The sequence below is a fragment of the Sander lucioperca genome, chromosome 7, assembly GCF_008315115.2.
Source record: "Sander lucioperca isolate FBNREF2018 chromosome 7, SLUC_FBN_1.2, whole genome shotgun sequence".
NCBI lineage: Eukaryota > Metazoa > Chordata > Actinopteri > Perciformes > Percidae > Sander > Sander lucioperca.
Genome location: NC_050179.1, coordinates 723,805 through 751,349, shown reverse-complemented (window position 1 = coordinate 751,349; position 27,545 = coordinate 723,805). Strand labels below are relative to the sequence as shown.

The 27,545-nt window shown below is 41.2% G+C and overlaps 1 protein-coding gene across 1 annotated transcript in view; it reads left to right on the top strand.

Annotated features, from left to right (window-relative positions):
• Positions 1–27,545, top strand: part of tmtc2b (transmembrane O-mannosyltransferase targeting cadherins 2b) — a 117,037-nt gene that overhangs the window by 40,770 nt on the left and 48,722 nt on the right. Inside the window, exon 2 of the mRNA XM_031283099.2 lies at positions 9,091–9,667. Within this exon, the coding sequence (XP_031138959.1) occupies positions 9,091–9,667 (577 nt within the window). The remainder of the gene's footprint in view (positions 1–9,090; positions 9,668–27,545) is intronic.

Below are 27,545 nucleotides of genomic sequence, written 5' to 3'. Positions count from 1 at the left end.
GGTATTATGTGAAAAAAGAGCAAAGCAATCAATTGCTCTCTTTCTCCCGGTCTCCATCTGCCTATTTTCTCTTGCGCTGTTAGTGCCTTTAGCTGATTGGTTCTCACGATTATTTGATTGATATGATTGCACAGGGCTTCTAGAAAATAGCCACTAATCACAACGCCTGCAGGAAGACGAGCTCCCGGAGCACTTCTGCATTCGGGCAGCATCTTCATATTTAAACAAAAGAGCCTTTTAGCTGTGAGGAGAACTGGGACGCGACACAGCTGTTTCGAATGCTGCACATATAAGATGGTCGGGGCACTAGAGATGTCCTCTCCTTTCTGCTCCATTGGCATCCTCAAAGGCTCTTCCTGCACTTAAGCCCCTGTGCAATAAACATCAGTGAACGGAGGCCTCTGCATTGATGTTCCATGATTCAGGCTCATCCTTCAGGGCTGCCGTGCCTCGTAAAGCCCCTCTATGCAAACAGGGTTTGGGAAGAAGGATGGCAAAATGTTGGACAGGCCATTCGTTCGCTCATTTGTTGAGCTCTGGTTTGCACAGGATTTTTCCATCCCACTCTGCTGGTCCTCTCCATCTGGCGAGGTCTCCCTGAACCCCTTCATGGGTCAATATTCTCCGAGCCCAAATCAGAATGCTTAAACGGCTCAATGGTGGGCTAAGCTGGATGGTGCTTGAACGCTACACGGCGCACGAAGAGTAGCCTCCCCTGCATTGATCTCGTGCTCCATGTGGAATGAGACTCCACTCTAAACGGGAGAGGAGGAGCAAATCAAACACATTTATTACCACATGGCTGAAAAGGTCAGAGCATGACAAAAGCCCTCCTGTTGTGAGTAGGAGTGCTGTGGAGTGGCCCCCTCCAAACAGAGCCTGGGTGACTACTGCAGCATTAGACATGGGTCAGGCCGAGGGGAAACTGTGAGGTAGAAATAGATTGAGAACAAAGACCTTGTTCTTGATTCTCCTCCGACTGTGACGTTTACTTAATAAAAACCTCTGGTGAAATTTTCCACTTTAGTGTTAAAGTGGATAAAAAGCCAACGAGACACTGACAAATTCAATTATTTGACTTGGTGACCATAATGTGACCATTTTAAGAAATTCAACAAATTGTAGACCGTCAAGTTAATTAGAATATTAAAGTTTATAAGAAATGTAGTGTCACGTTATAGTTATTTTTCTCGCAATCTGGTTAGCAGATGCTACTTTAATAACATTTTATTCTAGGAATTATCAAATGGTGGTTTCTTAATTATTTTTGAAAATCATTTCTCCTCAGCTATAAAACTGTTTTTGTTGGCTACACCAGCTATGTCGGTTTGTGGGTCAGATGGTCCCCCTACTTTTGTTCCAGACTGCAATATCGCAAAAACTATTGGATGAATAGCTTTGGAAGCGTACAGGTGCCTGTGCATCAATATGTGGAAGTGCAGAGGTTCCATTTGAATTTCACCTAACACTTATGAAAACCATCTGGTGGAAAGTTCTCACCTCTGACTGACTGCCCACCACACTTTTCCCCGCATGCATGCATGCTTGCGTGCGTGCGTGTGTGCGCGCATACTGGAGTGACCCAGCAGCTCTGCACATGCTGACAGATTTATTGGATACAATAATCAGAGTGTATTTCACCCTGCTGTGTTCTGCACATGCAGCTCCTGTAATGGGCTCTTACACCTGGAATCCACAATAAACATCAGACAACTTTACACTTTGACATTCAGGTTATTTGCTCGCAATGCTCCTGGTTTGGACAGTGATCCACAAGACATGTTGCTTTAACATGAAGACAACAACATTCATAGCCTTTGTTGAAATTAAATCTTGGATTCTTAAGCCTACAAAATACCATTTAAGTGTCGGTCAATTGTTTTCATGTCTAGTTGGTCAGAAAGGAATAGAGACAGACTTCCAGACAGCTTTATCAAACAGGGCAGTGGCCCTAAGGCCTCTGCTGGACATCAGAGGTTTAAGCAGGACTCATACGTGCCCCTGGCAACTTTACACCATGGGATTTAATGCCGGGCTGCCAGGATTCCTGCTCTGCCAGCCCGGTTGGCTGGATAGAAGTGTGTCTCACTGGTTGGTTGGTTGGTTTGCTGGCTGGCTGGTTAGCTCTGGGGGATCAGCTTTCAGGTCGTGCCCTATTGTGCCCATCCCATACCGCACAAAGGGCTGATCAGGGATGCTACACAGCAGGCACGGGCATTCACCGAGCTAAAACACACTGCAGTCCTGGACGAGCCTGCCCAGACTCAGTGTCTCAGTGTCCCAGTGTTTGCTTGTCTACTGTGCCATGAAATAGAGTGAGTGTGTATGATTGTGCCAGTGGAGCAATGCAAATACCCTCCCTGAAGGGAAGACTCACCCACTTAGTTAGGGGATGTGTCTGTGAAGTTAGGGGATGCTGCTGCTGGATGAATTGGACACAGTGTTGAATGTTGCACTCTGAAAAACACTTTGATGCTTTTGAGTGAGCCTTAAGTGAGATGAAGTGAGCGTTTCATATGCAAGTAGGTTTGCACTATGATATAGAATGTTACAAAAACACACTCTCAACACTTTCAGCAAAGCTTGAGGCAATGGATCCTGTATTTTCCATTTACTTGTCAGAAAGTGTTTTTTAACTAGGGCTGGGCGATATGGAGGCAATCAGATATCACAATATTATTGACCAAATACCTTGATGTCGATATTGCAACGATATTATAGGGTTGACAATTGGTGCTTTAACAAAATATTTTCACAATGAGATTTTAGATAAATAATCATTAATACAGTGGATATAATGATTAAGTCAGAGGATTAGACAAATAATAGAACATTTAGAGGAAGCAGGTAGTGGGAAAACCCAGCATATATAATGCAGTATTAATGACCCAAACCGATGATGGAGAATATTGAAGGAAATAATAGTTCCATTATGGGTACAGAGTAGCTAAAGCCTAGATCCAAACCTCATTAATGACTTTTATCCTGATTGTCCATCACCATGTATGTCCTCCATCTTTACTCTCCTGCCTTTCATCAATCACAGGGATAATAGTGTAACACCCTCCGCTTCTTTTGCTCTCAGGAACGGAAGGGGAAAAAGACAGCATAGCCAACATTTTTTTCCTGTACTGTAAATGAATATAACTGGTTAGTTTGACTGGGGCGAAAAGGATGAAGAAAAATGTTATAGTTCTCACTCAGACGTTTGCAGAACATCGGCTATTTTCAGGTCAATAAATACAAATGAAATAGCATGACATTTTTCCTCTGCCTAGCTAACAAAAAAATAGTCATACTTAAAAATCCATCTTGTGTAAAAAAAAAAAAAAAAAAAAAAAAAAAATGCTATTCAGCGCTTCCCTGAGGCTGTTTTCTTTTATAAAGAGCTTTTATTATGGGCTTACTAATCGCATATGTCGAAAGGAAGAAAGCAGCCATTCATTCGTGACAATAGGGATTTTACGGCGGTCTCCGTGGTGGTGTGTTGGCTACAGTGAGCTACCCCACAACCACTTTCCCTGTCCTCTCTTAGCCTTCCTCGTCTTTCATTCACTGCGCTGCTTTCTTGTTCAAGCTACAATATCAAAACATTCAGTGACACTTTGATACTAGAGTTATTAATTACATTTTAGCCTGAAGATAAAGAAATGGAGAGCTCTGAAAGTAAGCCAAAACAAATTTGGACTTTTACTCTATGTTGAATGGGACCCAGGTGCCTTTTTTTTCTCCCTGGCTGAGCTAGTCGTAAAATGTTAATGCTTGATTACATTTTATCTTGTTTGGTGTCCATTGCTGGTGGCTGGCAGGTCTCATCCATATACCCATGCTTTAGGAAGCCATTTGTAACAATGCCCCAAAATAGTGATTTTCCCCCTCTCATTTGGCAAATTATTTCCCCCCATCTGGGTGTATTTCATCTCCATCACCCTACGAATTAATAATTGATGTATTCAAATGAGCTTATTGAGAGTTGGATTGCTTTTCCGATGCTACTGAATACATTAATCACAGCAGCCTAAAGGCACAAAACAGGACATTATTTATCTTTCATTTCATGAAAAGACTTGAGAGCATAAATATTATTTTAAATAGGCTATTACAATTATGTTTAGACATTATTTTTAATTTATTACCTTAGTTATACAACAATTTAGTAAAGAAAACCAATGGAATATGTACGATTGGCCTTAGGAAAATACTTTTTTTTTTCTATATAAGGTACTTTAAGTGTGTGAGTGAAGTGGAGGTAGGCCATTAATGACCTGCTAGCATGCCCATGGGAAGAAACATTAGACAAAAGAGTTTGCCGGAAACATTGAGCGGGCTACCTCGATGTCTCTGTGGGCAGTCTAAAAATACCACTGTGCCTCTTTCAGATATTGAAGCCGGGTGATGACATATAGTTGGCAGACCTTCGATCACTTTCGCCAAACTCCCACCAGAGTTGATTTTCTTTTCATATGCTGTCACAAATGGAAATCTTTATAAGCCTTGTATTTTAAAGGGCTCACTTTCTCGTCATTGTTTCAATATAAAGTTAGTCTGTACTATTATACACTGTGTACACTGTACTGTACCTTTAAATCCTATTCTTTCCCGGATAGATGACCCAGCATAATGCATTCATTGGTGACAATAGTTTGCTTATTTTCGTGTACTTTTGCTTCATGCTTTGGAGGATTTTAAAAAGGTTTTATTCTGGTTATACGTCTCCATTTCACCCACAGCTTCATCTCAAATTCATTGAGTAGTTGTAAAGGGCAAATTCTGATGACATGTCCTTGGTTTTTCAATCTCCTTTCTAATATCCAGTCTCATCTCCTGTGTGTGCACCCTCTGCTTAGACTCAAAGCCAATCAATCTTCAATTTTAGATAGTCCCTTTCCGTGGGATCCTGTATTCATTGCAGTTTTCTCCACCCTGCTGGCGCCTTCACATTATAAGTGAAATTGTTCCAGGGGTAAAGAGGTTAGCTCTCACATGATTATTCCTCAGACAAGGAGATAGCAGGAGCATTTCTCATGGAAATGCTTTTGAACTCTGCAAAAAGGGTTTAGGGATACGCCCAGATAGAAAATTGTTTTACTCTGGGTTTATAATGACATGGTCTACAGCTCTGCGTAAGAAATTGTCCTTCATTAGAGGCTCATTTATGCAAATGATAAATTACATAGCAGAGGAATAAAAAGCAAGGCTCTTTTGGGGTCAAGGTAAGAAATAATAATTTGATCCAGAACAAAGAATAACTTAAACATGAGAAAGCTTTTTGACTGTTGACTATTAAGCTTTTTCTGTTCAGGTCTTTGTTTTTCGTGATTTCATGTAATACGTTTCTAAAAATGTTCAGTTGAGCAAGTTCTTTTGTTATTAGTAGGGTCTCTGGGTTCACCACAGTTATTCCAATTAGTGGTATTGTGTACAGTATGATGCATAGGCACAGAAAGCTTACATAATAGCATTATCCCCCTTGCATTTCCATACTGTACATAAGTAAACAAGCCCTTTACTTATATAATTCTAAAGAAGGGTAAAAGTTTAGTTTCTCACGTCAGCCCCTGTTTCAGTCCACATTGTGACAAGCAAACACACTGTGACAGATTAGGCTCCAGACAAGACAAGAGCAATTGAGGCTGGCAGCACGAGGTTCATGATCGAGACAGAGCAATGTGAGGTGGAGCAGTTTTTCAGGGGCTCCTCTTATTAGTGGCCACACAATCCCCTCGTTCCTGTGGGAGTCGGCGTACAGGCGCGCAGCCGGGAGAGGAATGTGCTGCCGGCTGGTTTGCAGTGCACAGAGAGGTCCTCCCTGCCTCCAGCTCTACTGATAAATGGGCCGGGCCAGCCGCAGAAACTCAATCTACCTCTCCAGCTGGCCTCTTAGCTGGTAGAGGAGCAGGGTCTAATGACGATGATCAAGACCTGCAGTGGTTTAATGATTTGCTATAGATTGGGTAGACTGCCCATGACTAGTTGGACTGTAGTCTATATCGACGACGTTTCATTTACGTGATAGTTCTGGTGCCGCTGGAGGTTTGGGCGGATGTCCATCATTTTTCGGCCGGAGGTTCGTCACCTTCCGCTTTCTTTGTGTTGGAATTCTAAACTCCGGTCGATTTATGAGGACTATGGTTAACTGCTCCTCAGATCTCTGCAGGGTAAATCCAGACAGCTAGCTAGACTATCTGTCCAATCTGAGTTTTCTGTCGCACGACTAAAACAACTTCGTTTTAGTTCAAAAGTTGAACGTACACGTTCCACCCAAACAAGTTCCTTCCCGTGGCTACTTTGCAGAGGCACCGTTGCTCCGTCCGGCGCTTAGTGCCGCCCAAGATTAACATTAAACCAGAGCACATTTTTCTACTATCCCGGAATGTTGTGTGGACCAACCAGACCTTCCTCTGCAGCGCTGTGGAGGAAGGTCTGGCAATGCGAAACTCGCTGGGCTGTGATGCAAATGTGTTAATTCAGCTGTGGGTGTTTCCCATTCACCCGCTCTGAGTAGTTGATGCAAAGTGGATTAAGAGGTTCCACTCCCTCTTTCTCTGCATTCCTCGATTCTCTGCTTGTCACCCACAGTGCATTCACTGCTTGTCTGCCTCTGTGACATATAAGCAGGAGACTATCTGAGAGGTGAACCTCATGGACGGCGACACAGGAAGCCAAGGCTGTAAGCGAAGTGGGCTTCTGAGTGAGTGGCACTGGCTTTTTGTCTGTGCTTTTGCTGCCAGAAAAATCTAGTGTGGTTTTAGAGCAATATATAATGTATCTGGCCTCATGGGCTCCACCGCACTGTGCAGTGGAAAAAGAGCGCACACTTGTCTCCAAAACGGTTTTGAGATGTAATTGAACCATAATGCCTCTTATGTGAGCATCTTACGGCGGAATGAAGATCTCACTTGACAAATGGGCCAGAAAAAATAAACTGGCATATCTGAGTCATGGAGTGGAGAGTTGGGCTACCGACTCTTAATCCTGCTGGTGGAGGGCTGGAGCCTCCGTCAGTCTGAGAGAAGTTAGAGAAACCCAATCATCTGTGCGCTGACATCTAAGGCATTGTTATTATATCCCAGCTGATTAATTCTATGCCCCTTTCAACATCCTGAGGCCAGGTAGTATTTCTTTCCCTTAGATCCATCTTAAGATGGGCTATTTCTGCTCACCCTTCTCAGAGAGAGCCACTTCATTTTGTGATTTGATGAATGCTGCATTCCCCATTGTGCAACACCAAACTCCCCATGAGCTTTCTGGTATTGAGAGGTGTCAGTTGCCAAGATAAAGTGTTGTACTTAAGAGCTTCAGAACAGCTGAGGGAGCGGTTCATTACTCTTAAGCCATCTATTTTTTTGATTTATCCATTTTTCTCACATTCATTTGTATTTCATACACAGATAAAAATAATGTTCTTCTTGTGTTGCACTCTCTATGGCTCCCTCCCATTTTTTGCTACACCTGTCTGTTTTTGAACTTATTGAGTGTGTTAATTGTGACGTGGGGACGCAGTACAACCTGGTGCACGCGGCTTGTTATCCCGTGTAATGTCCCATCTGTCACGCCTTCAATAACACCTCTGCTCTGCCATTGCCAACAACCTTGTCTCTGCGGAGGCTCATTCTGTTGCCTTCGAATCATCAGCAGCACCATCTCTCAGTCGAAAGCAGCAGAGGCCTGTCACTGCGGCAGACACCTTGCATCGTGGCAGAAGAAGATAGGAAAAACATTTTGCATTTAAGGACTCCTGTAGGGAGAAACATGCCTTCTCTTTTTCCCTCTCCCTTGACCCTTGCTGGCCACCTCCCTCAGCCACTGACACGCACAGCTTGCCACTGATGTAGCAGCATTAGGGTTAGGTCAGGCAGGTTCATTATTGACAGAGGGGAGGTCTAACTGGGCCCTTACTTAGCGGGCATGCCTGCCAAGAAAGGCTGAAAGTACACATTTGTTGTTTAGAAATGTTTTTAACCGTGGATATATCTTTCCATTTTGCTCCGTCGTCCCCAAACAAACTGAGCTGCCATGTCCATTGTCACCTCCGGCCGCCTTCTCTCCAAGCTGCATTATGCCAACATGGCGTTCCCCTACTTCATGCCTGTATTTGTTTGTGGGTTAAGGGTGTGGTGCTCTTGCTTAATCCACAAGTCCACAGCTGTAAGAGCTGTGGCTGTGGTGACAAAGCTGCCCAGAGCTTGAAGCTCACCCTCTAAATGTTCTGTTTGTAAATGCCACATGACCGCACTCTCTGGGAAAAGCTGTAAGCAAATGCAAGTTTTATTTCATAGCAACCTATATTTTCTGCTTAGTGCACTGGTGCAGAATGGCTGTACATCCCCCTCAGAGAATCTGCAGTGGACTGCCAGTAGAAATACTGTATACCATAAACACTAGGGGTGGAAAAGAAAATCGATTCACATATGTATAGCGATTTATTTTTTTTGCGACAGTTTTTTAAATGGATTCTTTCCTAGAATCGATATTTTTTTACCAATGATTGACCTAAATATTTTTTTTAAAAAATACCGTTTTAAACTGTACCACTACATCATACCAATTTCCAGCTAAACAGAATGAAAGCAGAAAATGCAGAAAATCCATGTTATTTACTTCTTTACAAATGAAATAAATGTCAGACTGACTGACTGACTGACTGACACGTAATGTGCATTCTTTTTAGAAAAAAAAATCGTTTTTAGAAATGTCTCATGATATATTGTCTCTAGAAGTTTTGGGATTCATCTTTTGTTTTTGTTAAAGAAGGAAAATAAAATTGCAATACTATCGAATCGCAATACTTCTAGAATCGCAATAAATAAATATCACAATACAAATCGAATCGGCACCCATGTTTCGTGAAAGAATCAAATCAGGACAAAAGGATATCAACCAGCCCTAATAAACACTGTGTTCAGATGTAGCACTTTTATTGAATGTGGCAGGGCGGTTAGGCAGTGTGACATTAATTGAATTGACGGAAATGTGAGCATTCAGTACAGTATCAATATTGATATAGATTTCCATCTACAGTATATACATTGTGTTTTTTTTTTTGTACCCAGAAGTCCTTTTCTAACCTTTTTTTGTTTTTCTTTACAGCCGTGCAATCAAGACTAACCAGGACCTGCTTCCAGAGACCCCCTGGACAAATATCTTCTACGATGACTTCTGGGGCACCTTGCTCACACACAGTGGCAGCCATAAGTCTTACAGGCCCCTCTGCACCCTCTCCTTCCGCCTCAACCACGCTGTGGGTGGGCTGGAGCCCTGGGGCTACCACCTGGTTAACGTGGCTCTCCACGGGGCTGTGACAGGCCTGTTTACCTCCCTGGCTCGCCTGCTGCTTGGAGGAGGCCTGTGGAGCCTGCTGGCCGGCCTGCTATTCGCATCTCACCCCATCCACACCGAGGCGGTGGCGGGGGTGGTGGGCCGGGCGGATGAAGGGGCCGCCCTGTTTTTCTTGCTGTCCCTGCTGTGCTACATGCGCCACTGTAGGCTGCGGGGCCATGCCGGGCCCTGGCGGCTCGTTGCCTGGTTCCTGGGCAGCCTGGGCTGCGCTGCATGCAGCATGCTGTGGAAGGAGCTCGGAGTGACCGTCCTGGCTGTATCAGCGCTGTACGACGTCTGCGTTTTCCACAAGCTCAAGTTGCGACAGGTCATCATGCTCCTCTACAAGGTAACCAGTTTGTTCTCGCCCCGTGGTGCTGCTTTTTCACATGTATCTTATTTCCTGCACCCGCTCCCTGACTGGGAATCTGGCAAACAGCATTGGAAAGTTGATATATGTATATATATGTGTGCGTTTCGTTTGCTTTTCATCACAATATAATTTGAAAAACATTAGCGAGTGTATGCACAGCTGTGTCATTCAGGTCAGATTTGTGTGTTTTCCATTAAATGCAAGGAAAGAAAGTATTAGGAAAGGAAAGCAAACAGAAGTTGTTTTTTTTCTGTTTGTGCAGAGAGAACAAACACTACTGCTGTTTTATAGCCATACCCATGTATATTTATTAATGCATGTATCAATGGGTAATCTGAGAGGAATGTAATTGATCATTATGGTAATCGGTAGGAGGGAGTTTATTGCTCAAGTTGTAATCAATTAAAATGTTCATTTTTACCCCTTTTGGCCTTGGGACTAAATGCGTAAACCCACAGCAAACTGGCCTGTTCCACATTTAAGGTCCAGACCTATAATTCAAGATGTTGCCTTTGTTTGAATCCTAATCGGTCCTTTCAAATGACTCAACCTTAAACAGTTACATAATTTTTTTCAATCAAAATTCTAAACATCTAAATTCGGATTCAGTTTATCCAATAAGAAGTCAATTAAACCAAACTTAATGTGAGAATGTACAGCTAATTGTTCATCGACCCATCAGTGTTTACCATTTTGAAACACATGATATCTTTTTTTAACCTTTTTTTTTAAAATGATGAGAAGTTCAGAACAAATCACTTTGTGTCTCTGGGGGTTTCACATTGCACACTGCAAGAGAAAGAGAAGAAAATGAAAAGATTTTTCAAAAGAAATCGCTGAGAAAACAAAGAGTGATGGCCATTTTATATTCTCTTGTCGCTTTTGAAGCATTCAGCTATTGACTAGCCTTTTTCTCCAACAGCTGCTGTCAGAAGTATTTACTGTTTGCTGTCTAGTCAATGTGACATCCACAACTCACTACCCATCATAACAAATTCAACAAGACGTGTGCACAAATCTCGACAAAAGGGCTCAAGAGCAGCCAATGAGAGGGTGGCTATCTGGCACGCCCCAACAAAGAACAACACTTAAAGATATGTCGAGTGGCAAGGAGGGATAGGGGTCAGCAAGGAAAGAGGCTGAACTAAGAGAGAGAAATCATGCAAAGAAATAGAAGCAAAGAGAGAAAATAAGGGCGGCAACTAATGATTATTTTCATAGTTGATTAATCTGTCGATTATTTTCTCGATTAATCAATTACTTTTTTGTTCTATAAAATGTCAGAAAATGGTGAAAAATGTCAGTATCATCAGTGTTTTCCAAAGCCCAAGATGCCCGCAAAAGTCTTGTTTTGTCCACAACACACAAAGAAATTCAGTTTACTGTCATTTGGAAGTGAAGAAACCTGAAAATATTCACATGTAAGAAGCTGGATTTAGAGAATTAGAGAGCATAGTGTGTAAATGAAGAGTGAAGGCCTCTGCTGCTGTCTTCTCATGATTTAAGCCTTATCTGACTCCCTGTGTCCTCTGGAGTATGGCCCATTCATTGCCACAGGCAGACAGGCCTTCTGATGGCTTGTCAGGCATGGCTAGACTAGAGAGGAAACAGGGCCAAAAGGGCCGAGGGACATGATGCCTCATAGCTGACAGTTTTTCAACCTTTTTGATGGAAAATCCACAAAGCCTGCTGATCCAATTGTCTTAGGGGTTAAAAAAAACAGACTGGAAGATAGTTACACTTCTGGCATGGAGCAAGCCCTACAGATGTCTTTCATGGCTTGCCATCGTGGTTAAGTAAATTGGCAAGCATCTCCAGGGGCAGATGTCTTCTGCTACAGCACGGCACGTCCAGTGTAGCTTCTGAATTCCAGTGCTGCATTTCTAATATTAATAAGGGTGCTTAAGGGTGATAAAGATGCTTTGTTGTAGTTGTGTAAAATATATATATATATATATCAAACGATACATTTTTTCTTAATCGCGATTAATCGCTGAATTTCTATAGTTAATCACGATTAATGTTTATTAATTAAACAAATTAACTGTTTTTAAGTACATATTAACAATGGAAAGCAATTCTTACCAGTGTATCTTGATTGGGAATCAAATGAATGCAAAGAAAGTTACTTTATGAACTTGACTTTAAGATTTGTATTTGTTTATTATTTCACCCATTTCGCAAGAGCTGTAGTAATTTTTTTGGGATTTGGTTTCATCCACAGGTCGGCAACTAGCACTCTCCAAAATAGTGCTTTGCCTGAGCCCGCTAGCATCAACCTGAGTCACGTTAACTATACTATGCTTAGCTCGTAGGTGGTAGCTCAAGCTTGACGTGCTTTGTGATATTTTAATTCGGCTTTACACGATGTGCATATGGCTTTCGACTTGTCTACTGAGTCGTCCGGGAGTTTTGGAAAATAAAAAGCGCCATTCAGAATTGTGTTGCTGCTGTCTTTCTCCATCATGCCTGCAGCAGCAGGATGTGTTACGAGGAAGTATGGCAGCTTGATGATAAGTAAAGGTGTGGCAAAGGGTCAAAATAGTAGCCTAGCCCCAAGAGGCCAACAGCTAAGGGGCATTGTTAGGCACGACGCGAAGCCGAGTGAAGTGTAAAATAAATTAATAAATGGCGGCATGTGATTGATGCGATTAAAAAAAATGAACGTGTTATGCTTGGCCCTTAATCGCATCGCGATTAACACGTTAATGCTGACAGCCCTTATATATACACTCAACAAAGTTAAAAACGCAACACTTTTGTTTTTGCCCCCATTTTTTATGAGCTGAACTCAAAGATCTAAGACTTTTCTATGTAGACAAAAGAACAGTTTCTCTCAAATATTGTTCACAAATCTGTCTAAATCTGTGTTAGTGAGCACTTCTCCTTTGCCGAGAAAATCCATCCACCTCACAGGTGTGGCATATCAAGATGCTGATTAGACAGCATGATTATTGCACAGGTGTGCCTTAGGCTGGCCACAATAAAAGCCCACTCTAAAATGTGCAGTTTTACTGTATTGGGGGGTTCTGGGGGGGTCTGGGGGGGTCCGGGGGGTCCGAAAACCAGTCAGTAAACAAAAAAAAAAAAAAAGAAGGTGCTGGATATTGGCAGGACCTGGAACACGCTGTCGTATACGCCGATCCAGAGCATCCCAAACATGCTCAATGGGTGACATGTCCGGTGAGTATGCTGGCCATGCAAGAACTGGGATGTTTTCAGCTTCCAGGAATTGTGTACAGATCCTTGCAACATGGGCCGTGCATTATCATGCTGCAACATGAGGTGATAGTCGTGAATGAATAGCACAACAATGGGCCTCAGGATCTCATCATGGTATCTCTGCATTCAAAATGCCATCAATAAAATGCACCTGTGTTCGTTGTCCATAACATACGCCTGCCCATACCATAACCCCACCGCCACCATGGGCTTCTCAATCCACAACATTGACATCAGCAAACCTCTCACCCACATGAAGCCATACACACTGTCTGCCATCTGCCCTGTACAGTGTAAACCAGGATTCATTTTGTTTACTGACTGGTATTCGGACCCTCCCAATACAGTAAAACTGCACATTTCAGAGTGGCCTTTTATTGTGACCAGCCTAAGGCACACCTGTGCAATAATCATGCTGTCTAATCAGCATCTTGATATGCCACACCTGTGAGGTGGATGGATTTTCTCGGCAAAGGAGAAGTGCTCACTAACACAGATTTAGACAGATTTGTGAACAATATTTGAGAGAAACTTCTTTTGTGTACATAGAAAAAGTCTTAGATCTTTGAGTTCAGCTCATAAAAAATGGGGGCAAAAACAAAAGTGTTGCGTTTATAATTTTGTTCAGTGTATATATGTATATATGTATGTGTATATATATATATATATATATATATATATATATATATATATATATTTTTTTTTTTTTTTCAGTTAAATAAGTGTAGCAACAAGAAACTACATAAAAGCAAGATTGAAAAGTCTTAAGATGTTTCTTGAAGGAATTAACAGTTGCAAGTTGCATGTCGAATGTTTACAGTTCCACAGTTTTGGTCAATAATAAGTAAAGGCTTATACTTCTTTGTCTTAACTGTTGGTCTATTTATTGCTGTGATGTTTGATGAGCCTTATAAGGCAGGAGCTGGGAGCATAGAAGGAGAGACAGTCAACTAAAAATGAATGTGCTAAAACATTCACTAGCCCCCGAACTAGTTATAAGATTGTTAAAGGGACAGGGAGCCACTGTGATGCCGCTAAAATCTCTTCCATGGCTTAGGTCGTCCAGTTAAAAGAGGATTTCAATAGTCTAGACAAGAGAAGACCAAAGCATGAATCAATCTCCTTGTATCGCATAGTGATAAAGATACAGTATGGTCTGAACTTTGCTTTATTTACCAGGTTGAAAAAATTGCGCTCTTGGTCACATGGTCAGTGACACCCAAGATTTTTACCACTGATTGAACCTGTGTTGCAAGATTTTTTAGGCCTCTTAAAATTCTTTACCAGCAAGTTAAATTCAATGTTGTTCTATGTCCTAAAATCACAAATTAGCCTCAAAGCTTTACAATCTGTTCAGCTAACGGCACCCTTTATCTTTGTTAGGAATAATCAAGCCTTTTCTAGTTAAAGCAGTGTTATGGGTGTTCTTTAACAGCGACAGCAAACAGATGTCATCGCTTTAAAGTCATTTGTAAGATGGACAATGTTGATGGTTATATTGTGAATGTGGAAGCTTTAGCAAAAACATATTATTTACTAAGGTGAAATACTGAATGAACCTTGACAAAACCCTTGATGAGGCCGTTTGCAAGTTTTAAGTGAAGATGCCACAATCACTGGTGTAATGATTAATCAAACTGACACGCTAGATAGGGTGTTAGGAGATAAATCCCTTTTTTGCAGCAAAGAGGAAAACTCACAATGGGTTACTGAGCATTGAGGAGGCAAATAAGCTTTGCGTGGGTTGTTTTTTTAGAAAACACTATGCAAAACAACAAACTTTCTGTTGAAAGAAGACTGTAAAGCAGTATATTTTTCTGGACGGGAGGCTTCAAATTCCTAACGTGCAACTTGGAGCTGACAATTGTCATTATCGTAGCATTTCATTTAGTTGCACCACAGACAACATGAAAGGGAGCCCAGACAGAGAGCTGTCATCATCACGTCAATCATGTTAACTTGGGAGGTTTTTTTGTCTGCCTGTAATGTGGTCTATGATCATAGATCCATATGTATGAGTATTGTGACCCGATCTGTTACCCTCATGGCAAACAGTCCACTACGGCAGTGTGCACATTTGTCTCTCTTTGTCTCTGCGGAGTGAGGCAGTCACTTTGACTGATGATAAGCAAAGGGAGTTATTCCTCAGGGCAAGTTGAGCCTTCAACCGCCTGCATGAACATTAGTTGTGTACAGAGCTGGAAACGATCACAGGGAAAATGAATCGACTTCCCTTCCTCTAAGTCAGGGCTTGAGATCTATCAGGTGCTGAAAACTTGGTCACCCCAAACTCAAGTATATGAATAGGAAAGCAGCATTGTAGCATTAATGTTCTGTGATAAGAGGTATATGCATAAAAGCATGAAAAAGGAGCTGTCACCAGCTTTTTCTTTGTTTGGAGTACATAAAACCCATTCTTGAGTCAGACTAAAGAGCCCAGCCTGTTGCATGACTGACAGGCCACAGTGGGCCGGCGCTGCCTTTTATCACCACGCTCTCCACTCCGCTGAAGTCATTTGACATTTAATGTTGGAAATGGTGAAATGGGCCTGCTTATCCGATCGTGGCGCACAGTCAATTACATTAGAGTTTTATATCTGCTGCAAATCTCCCATTGTGTCATTACAGCTTCTGTGTGCGGTTTAAAGGTTATAGGCGGGCAGGACTGGGAGCTTCACTGTAATTCCATGTAGGTTTATAACTCATTTCATCAAGGCTTTAACTGTAGACTCTCTGCATACAAATCACAGGGAAGAGGTAATGCATGAAAATCTTGATTTATTCAGTAGCTATACATCGCATAACAGATCTTGGAACAAAAGAGGCATGCGCTACAATTAATATGTCTAGAAAAATAAAGTGAGAAAATAATACCTTCGGAGACATCTTACATTAAAGCGTGCAGTATTTAAATTAGGTCAGATTATATTGTCAGTTTGAATGGACTGTAATTTGTTTGTGTGCTGTGCATGTGTTATTTCTTGCAGGCTTTTTTTCTGTGTGATGTCAGCTTCAGAGCTTACATGGATCCAATTTTTCCATTCATCAAACGTAATTGTCCCTTAGGCAATACAGTCCTAGAAGGGATTAGACTAACACATGCCAACTTTATATTTGCCAATAGATTTTGTGAATATTAAACATTATAGAGTGCATTCAGCGTGAAAAGCTAATACAAGTTTAGGAGTACTTCTTGCTCGTGTTAGCGGTACAGGAACTTCTCTGACTGAAAGAATTGAAGAGAAAAGAGAGACGGCGAGAGGGAAACAATAAGGCCGAGACAGTAATTGAATAAGCACACGTTGGGTTAACGGTGACATTGGAGTGAAAGCTCTTCGCATTCTCTGGCATCCAAACTCCAGGGAAAGCTTTTATTAAGAGATCTGGTGCGACCTTTGCATGCTCAGAAAACCTTTCTAAGAAAAACATAGTGCTTTGTAGTGCTGTAGTGTAATGTGATTATAAACATACAAAACACCTCTTTCTTACTACGTCTGGGTATCGCCAACGATTTCCCAAATCGATTCAGATTCACAAGGTCCCAACAATTTCTGATTTAATGTCGATTTGGGATATTCCAGTTGCAAAACCAATTTTGCTTGGATATGAAAGAGATTCCACAATTGTACAAGGTTCCCTCTAACCTGCTGCAGTATTAGAAGTATCAATGTTTACAATAAGAATTGACCCCAAAGCAGTTTCATGAATGTAGTTTTTATTTAACATGAACACACTACAGCAGTCAACACAATAAAGTGCAACTCTACAGACTCTACAGTCAGTGAAATACTGAATGAGGCTGTTTACTTCAACAAAAGAAGAATATAGAAAGCTGCATGGCCTTATTTTCAACATTGCACGCTGCAACCATCCAGTCTTTATATTGCACAATTAAAACTCAAAGAAAATTATTATTATTATATATAAGTTTTTTAAGTGAATATGCCACAAACACTGGTGTAATGATTAATCAAACTGACACGCTAGATAGTGTTAGGAGAGAAATCCCTTTTTTGCAGCAAAGAGGAAAACTCACAGTGGGTTACTGAGCATTGAGGAAGCAAATAAGCTTTGCGTGGGTTGTTTTTAGAAAACACTGTGCAAAACAACAACCTGTTGAAAGAAGACTGTAAAGCAGTATATTTTTCTGGAAGAGAGGCTTCATATTCCTAACGTGCAACTTGGAGCTGACAATTGTCATTATCGTAGCATTTTCATGAATGTAGTTTTTATTTAACATGAAAACACTACAGCAGTCAGCACAATAAAGTGCAACTCTGCAGACTCTATAGTCAGTGAGTATTGAGTGACATTTCATTCAGATATCTTGAGGTGAGAGGTCAACCCCCTTTTGAAGCTTTACTGCGTAACTTTTTTTTTTATATTAATGAACGTCCGTTACATTCAAGCCATTGCCCAATGCCTATCAGCTCCACACAACTCTCTCTGTATTTCTCCGGCCTCTTCTAAAGAGTCCATCATGTTTTTTTAATCCTCCGTGTCCTCCTTGGCTACAAGTAACTGCGTGGAGGAGGGGTGGGGGTGGGGGCGCGTGCGCGATTACATCACATTCATGTGGATGCAACAACAGTGGTGTTGTCATTACTTAGAATTCCTCATCGGGGGCAACAGAAACTACACGCTATAGCTTTAAAATGGCCATGCCAGTTTTTCCCTCGCCAAAATGTAGCATATCTTTGGAGCATTTTTTAACCCTCTTCCGACATGGCATGACATAGTTGGTATCAATGGATTCCTTAGGTCTTTTAGTTTACAGACAGCGTTTCTGGATTCTGGATTTGATGAATCGATATTGCATCATTCAAATGAAAAATTGATTTGAATTGAAAAATCATTTTTTTAAACCCAGCCCTATTTCTTACCGATTGTGCCTGTATTTAATTACAATTTAACTTTTTAGACCAATACTCTCCTATATACCTTTCATCAAGCATTACACCCATTTATTTTCCTCCCTCCAGTGATTAGTCTGTATGTTTGGTGTTGAACCCACCAGCACTTCCAGTGTTGATAACCAATGCCAGTGTATGTCTACAGCTTACAGTGTGCTCTAAATTACTTCTTTCCAAGACGTGCTGTCTTCAAAAGTGGAAAAAAAAAACCTTGTCATTAAATTGTTTACTCAAGCTGACCTTTGCAGTGGTGATATTCTCCAGTTGCCTTTGTGCTTGATTAAAGTATTGAGGGCCATGTGTTGTTGTGTATCCAGCTACTCCCAGGCAATGACTTTACAGCATTCAAATGTAACATAGTTGGCAAAAGTGAGCGTGTGCGGCGTGACCACAATTTATGTGGAAAAACGTCTTTTTACGAGACCATTTCCTGCACAGCATTAGTTAATAGGCTCATTTGCAATAAGTGATACTGAAACACAATTAGATCCCTAATTTAGTGTGGGAAGGAATGCTTTTTAATCGGATCTCACTGTGTTTATGCCATAGCATAATGCAATAAATCGTCTGTCCTGAGGACTGAGGTGTTCTCTCTTTTTTAGTTGACCAATAAAATAAATGTTTGGACAATTGAGGACAGTGTAATTGGCCTAAACGTAGGCTCTATAGCGATGGGAAAAACAAAATCTTTTTGGCCCTATAATTCAATGTAAACATCTTCACTACAATTTGACTCCTTTTCTTCTAATGTGCGGCTTTGTTCAGTCATGAGGATCCATTTTTCTTTTGTTTGACAGTCTCTCCCACATAATGCTACACTCCCTGTCCACATTTTATCCAGGGAGAGAGAAACTGTTAGTGACTTCTTTTCACTCTGGAGAGACAATGCTGTTAACATACAGCACAGGTACAATATGAGCCACAGTCCCTGAGGGGCTGACACTCCTCTGACATAATGAGAACAACCCTTTGAAGACACAATGCAGAAATCTGATGCTTTGAAAGTTTAAACTGGATAGAGAGGAATTATCTTGGTGATGTCATGTCAATGTTGTACATCCTTTAGGACCTCCTGAGTACACAGGGGCTCAGATATGTCTTCGGAGAAACTTGAGACGTTCCTCTGTGGTCGCTTTGTATGGAGCTAAAAGAGTCTCAATAAAGATAAATGCACACACTACGATCACATATGCACACACAGGATTCATACATGCACACACATGATTCATAAATACACACAGGATACACAAATGCGCACAAAATTCACAAATACACACACAAAATTTAAAAAGCACAGAAGATTCACAAATGCATACAAAATTCAGAAATGCACACAAAATTCAGAAATGCACACACAATTCAGAAATGCAAACAACATTTACAAATGCACACACGATTTCAGAAATGTATGTGAATCATATGTGAATGTAGTGTGTGCATTTATCTTTATTGAGACTCTTTTAGCTCCATAGCTTTGTTCACACGTCCAACGACGCTGCCACTGGAAAATGATTTCTAAATCTGGGACGAGACCCAGCCGGCCCTTAGTGAATGTCAAGCTTACACCCTTTATCTTATCACACCTCCCATTTTCTGTTCACACTTTGGCTATTAGTGCAAGGTCACTGCTTGTGACTGTGTGTGTGTGTGTGTGTGTGTGTGTGTGTGTGTGTGTGTGTGTGTGTGTGTCTGGAGGGTGCCGGAGCTGACAGACTTTACCTGGGCTGAGAGATCAGCTGTCGTGGAGCTGGTGACACCGGCGAGGCCTGACCTCAGGGAGGGAAGATGTGAGATGAGGGGTCCCTCCGAACACATGTATGTGTGCAGTGTATGTTTACATGCCGAGTTGCGTGTGTGACCTATAGACCCTGCATACCAAATATGACACCCATACATACCCTTGCTGCGTATTAGATGGGGTAAAAAAGAAACACAGCCCAGCCAATACATTCTTACCTGGGGCTTCACAGATGCTCCTCCATGCTCTAATGGCTCTTGTCACTGTGTGATGGATTGGGCCTGGTGGGCTCAGCTAGTGCCCCCTGCCCTCACCCACCTGCCTCTCACATGGGGATACACCACACCGCTTCTGGTCTGGAGATGGAGATGGGCAATGGGAGGCATGCATAACGGAAACACATTCATAGAAAAACAAAAAAAGGATATACAAGCAGATGTTGTAGGCTTTATAGTCTATATCCTTCGCGTTCCCCTTCCGGGATTGCTCCGGTGCTGCAGGACATTCTGCCGGATCCATGTATTTTCCGTTTTCTTCCGCTTTCTTTGTGTTGGAATTTTAAATTCGGTGGATTTATGAGGACTATGGTTGACTGCTCCTCAGATCTCTGCAGGGTAAATTGACTATCTAGCCTATCTGTCCAATCTGAGTTTTCTCTCGGCAACTATTTTGCAGCGGCTCTGTGCGGAGTTTAGCACCGCCCATGATGATTCTGATTGGTTTAAAGAAATGCCATTAAACCAGAGCACGTTTTCCTACCATCATTGAATGCTATGTCGAATAGCCAGACCCTCCTTCAGCAAGCTTTGGAGTAGGGTCTGGCAAAGCGAGATATATATACGTATATATATATATATATATATATATATATATATATATATATATATATATATATATATATATATATATATATATATATAGGCTGTATAACTTTAAGTAAGACAATTCTTACGCGTATTTCCTTTTCTTGCTGAGAGTTTGATGTGGATGCTGATAGCACGCTTATGTCTGCATGGTGAATATGGTACGGAGAGTGGAAACAGTGGGTAATCACTACCCTGGAGTCTATCATCACTGTAAACTTGCCAGGCAATAAGTGGAGCATACCTGCCAACTAGTCGCTTTTCGGCGAAAATCGCCGTTTTAAATGGGAAAATGTCATCCACGTGAATCGTGTAGATCCGAGACCCGGTGCTAATACGGCACCAGTGCCTTAATGACCGGTATCTACCGGACCGAATAGCAACGCGGATTTCGGTGCCTTATTTAGGTGCCACTTAAATGCCTCTGCTTCTCTCTGATGCTCTGACGTTAGAGGGAACTGAAACATCGCCGCACGGGACGTTAGTTAACACTACACTCGACAGCAGGTAACGTTAGCCTACCTAAAATGCTGACAGCTAAACGGTGTAAAAGTGTGTCTGTATTTCACTGTAGAGGATTCCAACAGTCTGTAGCTGCCGTTGTCTGAAAAACAACACAGACTCAGCCTCGCCTCGCCAGCCTCGTGGTGCATTCAAAGTTATTGTAAAATACCCTTTTCCCATCCAGTGGTTGTTTTTGTCGTTAACAGGAATTTACTGGTGAAATAAGTCATTGTTATAAGTTATTGTTATTACATTTTTAATAAATCATTTAATTTTGACCCTGTGGTCTTAGCAATACACAAACCATTCTTTAATGTCGCCGTTTTGTGCTCCTTTTTTGTTTTTTTTAGATCAACTTTTTATGTTTTATATTTTTGAACAGACAAATACAAATGAACAAGGCGCTCCTTATATATATTAGGGGGGCATTAGCATAGCATAAAACTCCATATACATATATATATATATATATATATATATATATATATATACTCTATACAGTTTTATGCTATGCTATGAAACTGTAGAGGAAAGATGCTCTTACTCTGAAAAATATAATAGCGAATAAGTAATAGCGAAGACATTCCAAACAAATGATTGAACAGATCTTCGGACCCCTGAATGTCCTCGCTGTGGAGTAAAATGAGGCAAGTGCAACCACGGTGATAGAAAGTGACTTGAGCTGGGTTCGCTTCAGCCTGCCGTTCATCAGGCATAAGCGAGCCTGACAGGCAGGGTGCCAGTGACAGCCAGCACAGTGGACCTAACTTTGCCTGCTGTGAGAAGATGGAGGCAGAGAGAAAGAATTGAAAAAAACCCTAAAAACAAAGCCTTGTGCCGGTATGAAAAACAAACGTGAAATACAGCATGAGGCTTGAAGTATTTCACATTGTCCCTTGCTTCGCTTTTGCTGAAAACGATCGCATTGCCCATTCTTTTTATAGCCAGCGTGTCTGCGAATCTATAGTGACATGTTATGTAAGATCTCAGTCCAGGAAAGGAATGTCCCACTGCACCAGTGTCCTGCAGCATCGCGTTGTCTTAATGGAGACATGTATAGATTTGCTGGTTTGTCTGTTTTCCCTGAATCATTAAGCTTTCACAAGGGATAATTGATTCACACAGCAGTATTACGGCAAATAAAAATCACCTCATTTTAATCAACTGAGACTTGCTTTCAGTGTGCTTTTTTTCACATCTTTTCTTTCTCTGGACAGTCCTGAACTACATTGGACCTACTCTTCCAGCACATTCTAGGGTCAATTGATATTTTATATTTAAAGATTCGCAAACTATAGTTTAGTAGGACTTCAACACAAGTGAAATACAGTTTGGGCCCTTGATTTAGTTGCTGACCATAGTTGCTATTTAAGGCTCCCGTTTATGGTCTCAGCAAATAAACTGGCATGTAAAATCAGTCTGCCAGAACTGCGTTACTTGAGACTTCCAACCGGCAAAAGACCAGTGAAAGACTTTGTTAGGCCTCATGTGGACATGTCGTGTAATTTCAGAACAAATCTACATGTTATTATTGTTTTCTCTTCTTTCTTCTTGATGTCGTTTTTGTTACTCCAATTAAACTGAACGGTTTGATTGTGTACATCATTTTACACACAATGCACAATCATAAACTCAATTAGTTTTTAGATGTTATGTGAGTTATTAGTATGTAAAGCTCAACAAAAAAGATGCAAACTGGAACAGCTCAAAGCCTTGTGACAGGTTTATAGCACTCTTGAGAAATTTCTCATGTTAATTGTTTGTATACTTAGCACAGTAAATATGGCTTTCAGGAATCCTAATCAAAACAAGCACAACCAAATCTCCAACAAACTGTAAACTGCTTCCAAAATCGTTAGATGGATAAGATAAATGAAATCATTCAGATGTGGAATGGGCAGACTGCCACTTTCAACAAACAAAGGAAACAAATACAGGGCTATCTGCAAATTGTCTGCGGCATCATCTCATCACATCATATTATTATTCACAATGGCTCCTGAAGGCAGAGCGGTCCGGTCTATGACCTGAATAGGTTGAGTCCCAGCAGAAATTCCCCTTATGCGTGCTGCTGCAAAGGACCACTGCATTTTCCAGCAGAGGTCCTATCATCACCGCAGGCGCTCCTAGCACAGAGGGCGGGAAGCGAAGAGAGACGGGGCATGTGCGAAAGAGACGCAGCGAAAATGGGTTGAAGAGGAGGGGAGAAACATTAATAGATGGAGCTGCCAAGGGACAGAGAGAAGGGGAGAAAGAGAGTATGCTGTAGAAATTTTCTGAGTGATGTTCCTCCGTCAGACGGCCTGTTCCTCCACATGAATCATCAGCCACTGGATGCACTCTATTTTAGGATACCCCGACTGGGGATGGACCCATATACCAAGCTGGCGCTATAGCCGTTTATTAAACATGGGGTATTAATTAGTCATAGAGGTTCCTCTCTGAGCACATGTGAAACCTGCGATGGCACTCATGGCCCATTTTTATTTATTTATTTGTTCCGTAATGGCTTCCGACATTCTTTTTTTTTTTTTATTTTAGTGCAGTATTAATCTGTGTTGACGTTTCACCCTTTGCTTAGAGTGCTGCTAAACCTTAAAGAATATCAGTATCATAGGGTTCACTATACAATTATGCTCCAGAGGCTTTCTTCCCTAAGAAAAAAATAATTTTGGGGAAATGTTTTGTTTGCTTGTTTGACATGAAAATGGTAATTTAAAAAATAACAAATATACTGAATATGGACCTATACTATTTGTTTCTATAAGTGCTGGCTTTGACATTATTGGTCATGTTCTCTACCTGTGTACAATGTGCAGACATGTGGAACACCTCAAGTAACACCTGGGAATTAAATAAAGGCAAGGTATGATCATGTTGATAAGAACATATACATCTTTGATGAACATTATTTGCTTTCTTGCTGTGACAAGAAGTAGCACAGATGTAGTCCCAAAGAAGAAATGTCTTAAAATAGATTGATCATTTTTTCCTAATTTTTTTTATAGCAGGGGTGCCAGGCATTCCCTGACTCCAGCTTCTCCCTGGAGAAGATTTGCTGCTTTTCTCTGTCTTGTGTGATGTTAAACTGAGGAGCCTTGGGCTTTAGAATGTTGCTCAGACAGGGCAGGTGGCTTGGGGATGTTGCCTTTGGCTTTGAGAAATTGTGACAAGCCTTTGTTGCTGCTTTGTGGCACTTAAATGTGCATGTAGCCTACATATTTATGTAAGTATACAGTATGTATTGTATGTGAATATGCTGGCAAATATACAGTATACCTGGCTGACCACATTGATTTACTGTACCCCCAACGTTCATTATTATTATAGGTCCACTATTGTTTTCATTATCTATAAATATATATTTCTTACATATATTTTTTTTATTTTTCTCACACATTTTTTTTTTTCTCTTTTTAACAACTATCCACATCAAATATTGGAGTTGTAACTTTACATTCTTTTTGTGTAAAAGGTTTATGAAATGCAATAAGAAAAAAAAAGATTTTTAAAAATGATGTGGTTACCTGTTGTAACTACAACTGTAGGCATAATAAAACGTGAATTTCAAGTTTGGCGATTCCTACTGTTCTGAAAAGTAAGAAAAAGTCCATATAGCGTAGAGGATGACCACCATTATGTCTCAATTGGTGCTCTAGGAAGAGGAGCATGTAGAGTCATTATGACTTGCACGGTTGTCACATGACGATTGGGATTGCAGATCTTGGAGTATCATTTCAGAATATCAATGTAATCCAGCTAAAACAAAAGTAGATACATACTGGCTGGATATGAGAGTCATGTTAATGCCTGTTGTAGGGAGGGACATTTGTACTGGTTTGTACAGTATTTGTACATGATTGTATGATTAAGAATGTGTCTCTTCTGTGAGATGGAGACGAAGAAGGCATTGTGAATTTTTTAGTTTTTGGATTAAGCCCTGAACTACTCTACAACTCTCTTCCACTCAGTTGTTCTTGACGTCTTTTTTATTTCTCCTGCTGCTCTTCAGCTTTTTCCCCCTGCTTTTACAGTACTTTCTAATTGTTTTCAAATTCCTTCTTGTTTTGCTGCTGAGTTGCAGTTTTTGTCCTTAAACATTCAACCGTGTGGACTAAATGGACTCTGGCCCACACCCAATGCTACTTTCTCCTCTGTGACACATTGGAACGATTATAGCAGCGGGAAAGCCAAGCCACATGGGACAATCTATTGGTTGTAAACATGAATGCAAATTGTGGAAAGAGTCCTCCTCCACAATAGGATCTGTAAAGGGAAATTGTATTGACACTCACGTTAATTAAATCCAGGTACCGTCCTGTCCATATCTGTGATCAAGTCTTGGTTTAGTGAGCAACAACATGTTAACTCAGCCCAAAACCTCTCCAACACACATACTATAACTTTGCTGTTGTTATATTATTTATGCAAATTGACCTATTAGTTTTAACTTCAGCATGTAATCCTACTCGGAATTAATAATAAATTAATCTTGGCTGTGAAAACCCTTCAGCATTCTGTCACAGAAGGATTGAATGTTGCACCAAAAGGAGACGTACAGGTGCTGGATTTCTGCATCAGCACATCTGGGAAATTCTGAAATGAGTTATCGTGTACTTGTGGGAGTTCAAGCCTGCATGGAGACGTGTGGAGGCTCAGAGACCTACAGAAAGATGTGTGCCAGCCAGCATACTCCCACAACATGTAGCTTTCTGTGTTTTCTGTTGGGAAAGGCTCCTTCTCTGTTTCCTTTTTTTCAGTCATTCTCTCTCTCTCTCTCTCTCTCTCTCTCTCTCTCTCTCTCTCTCTCTCTTTCTCTCTCTCTCTGTGGCCATTTTTGATTCTATGATAATTTTACGTGTTTGATCTATGGCTCCATTCCTTTAAAAAACCAAGCAGTGCCTTTTTGGTATTCTGAGTTCATTCTACCTGGTGGATATTCTGCGAAATCTCCATGTTGTTTGGATTTTAGAAAAGAACAGCACATACTGTACATTCATACATTCTCTTTTATGTCTGAACTGCTAATAATGCAATATTATTTATTACTTATTTACTTGTATAACCTCAAAATGTTATTGTTTTATGTTATAGTGAATGGACTAACTGACATATTTTAAAGATGAAGTGTTTATTTTTACTCACTGAGGGAATAGAAGGGATGGCCCTTTCTTATGCAAACGTTTTAATTAATCATGCTAGCTGCGTGGCTCTGGGAATGACGATGTCTGTCAGTCTGTGCACCACTTTGATCTTGACTGAAATATCTCAACAACCGTTGGATTGTCATTCAAATTTTGCAGACATTCATGTTCATGTTAAGTGCTAATAAGCATGCTTACATGCTAAACTAAGAGGAGAACATGGTAAACATTAGCAGCTAAACAGTAGCATTGTTATAGTGAGCATGTTAGCATGTTGACATTAGCATTTAGTTGAATCAGTGCTTAGTCTATATCCACGATGTTCCACTTCTGGGATTGTTCAACTGCCGCCGGAAATTCCGCCAAATGTCTTTTAATTTTGGCCGCATGTCCGTTACCTTCCACTTTCTTTGTGTTGGTATTTTAAACTCCCGTGGATTTATGAGGACTATGGTTGACTGCTCCTCAGATCTCTGCAGGGTAAATCCAGACAGCTAGCTAGACTATCTGTCCAATCTGAGTTTTCTGTTGAACGACTAAAACAGCCATTGAACGTAAACATGTTCCACCAAGACAAGATCTTTCCCGAGGCTATTTTGCAGCTGCACTGTTGCTCTGTGTAGCGCTTAGCGCCGCCCAAGACTATTGTGATTGGTTCAAGAAATGCCAATAAACCAGAGCACGTTTTTCTCCCATCCTCGAATGCTGTGTGGACTCAGTATGACTCTCCTCCGCCGCGCTGTGGAGAAAGGTCTGGCAATGCAAGACTAATCAGTGCTTAAACCTGCAAGAACTGATTTTGTTTGTCCACTTGGGGGCAGCAGAAACAAGTTGTGAACACAACATTGACATATTGTTACCGTATAAGTTGGCAAACTTGTTAGCAAAACAGTTGCTTATTTACACATTCAACAGTTAGATACATATCTGGCTCTTTAGCTGCTAAATGCTCCACTATGTTCACCAGCTAGTCGCTAACTTTGTCCATCTGCCGTTTGGTGCTGAGCAGGTTGTTTACGGTGGGGTTTGGGAGCTTTTTCACTGAAAACAGCTGTCTGCTGCGGCCGAAAAATGATGCTATGAGAGCGGTGACTGCCAGTGAGAGTGAACCAAAACAGTAAAGTTGCAGTCACACAGTTATACAATGAACTGAAACTCGCGTTAAATCTCTGCAAAACGTGATCTGAGCTGCAGATTCAGGTGATAATTCTGTAGGCGCGTCACTACGAGTGACCGCTTTCACATTGTCACATTGTTTTTACACTGTCACTTGATAGCTTTAAATACAGCCTTATGGCTGCAGTTTTGTTTCTAAGAGACTTACTCAGAATATCTTTAGACTACTTTTCATCTGTGAAAAAAGCCGGCTGCTTTATGGTTGGCGCTTGTTTCTGATGTTCGCCATAATCCCACACCACAAGTCATCTTTTTACGCTTCCCGAGCTCCTCTTGTGCTTGTTACTAGCCAGT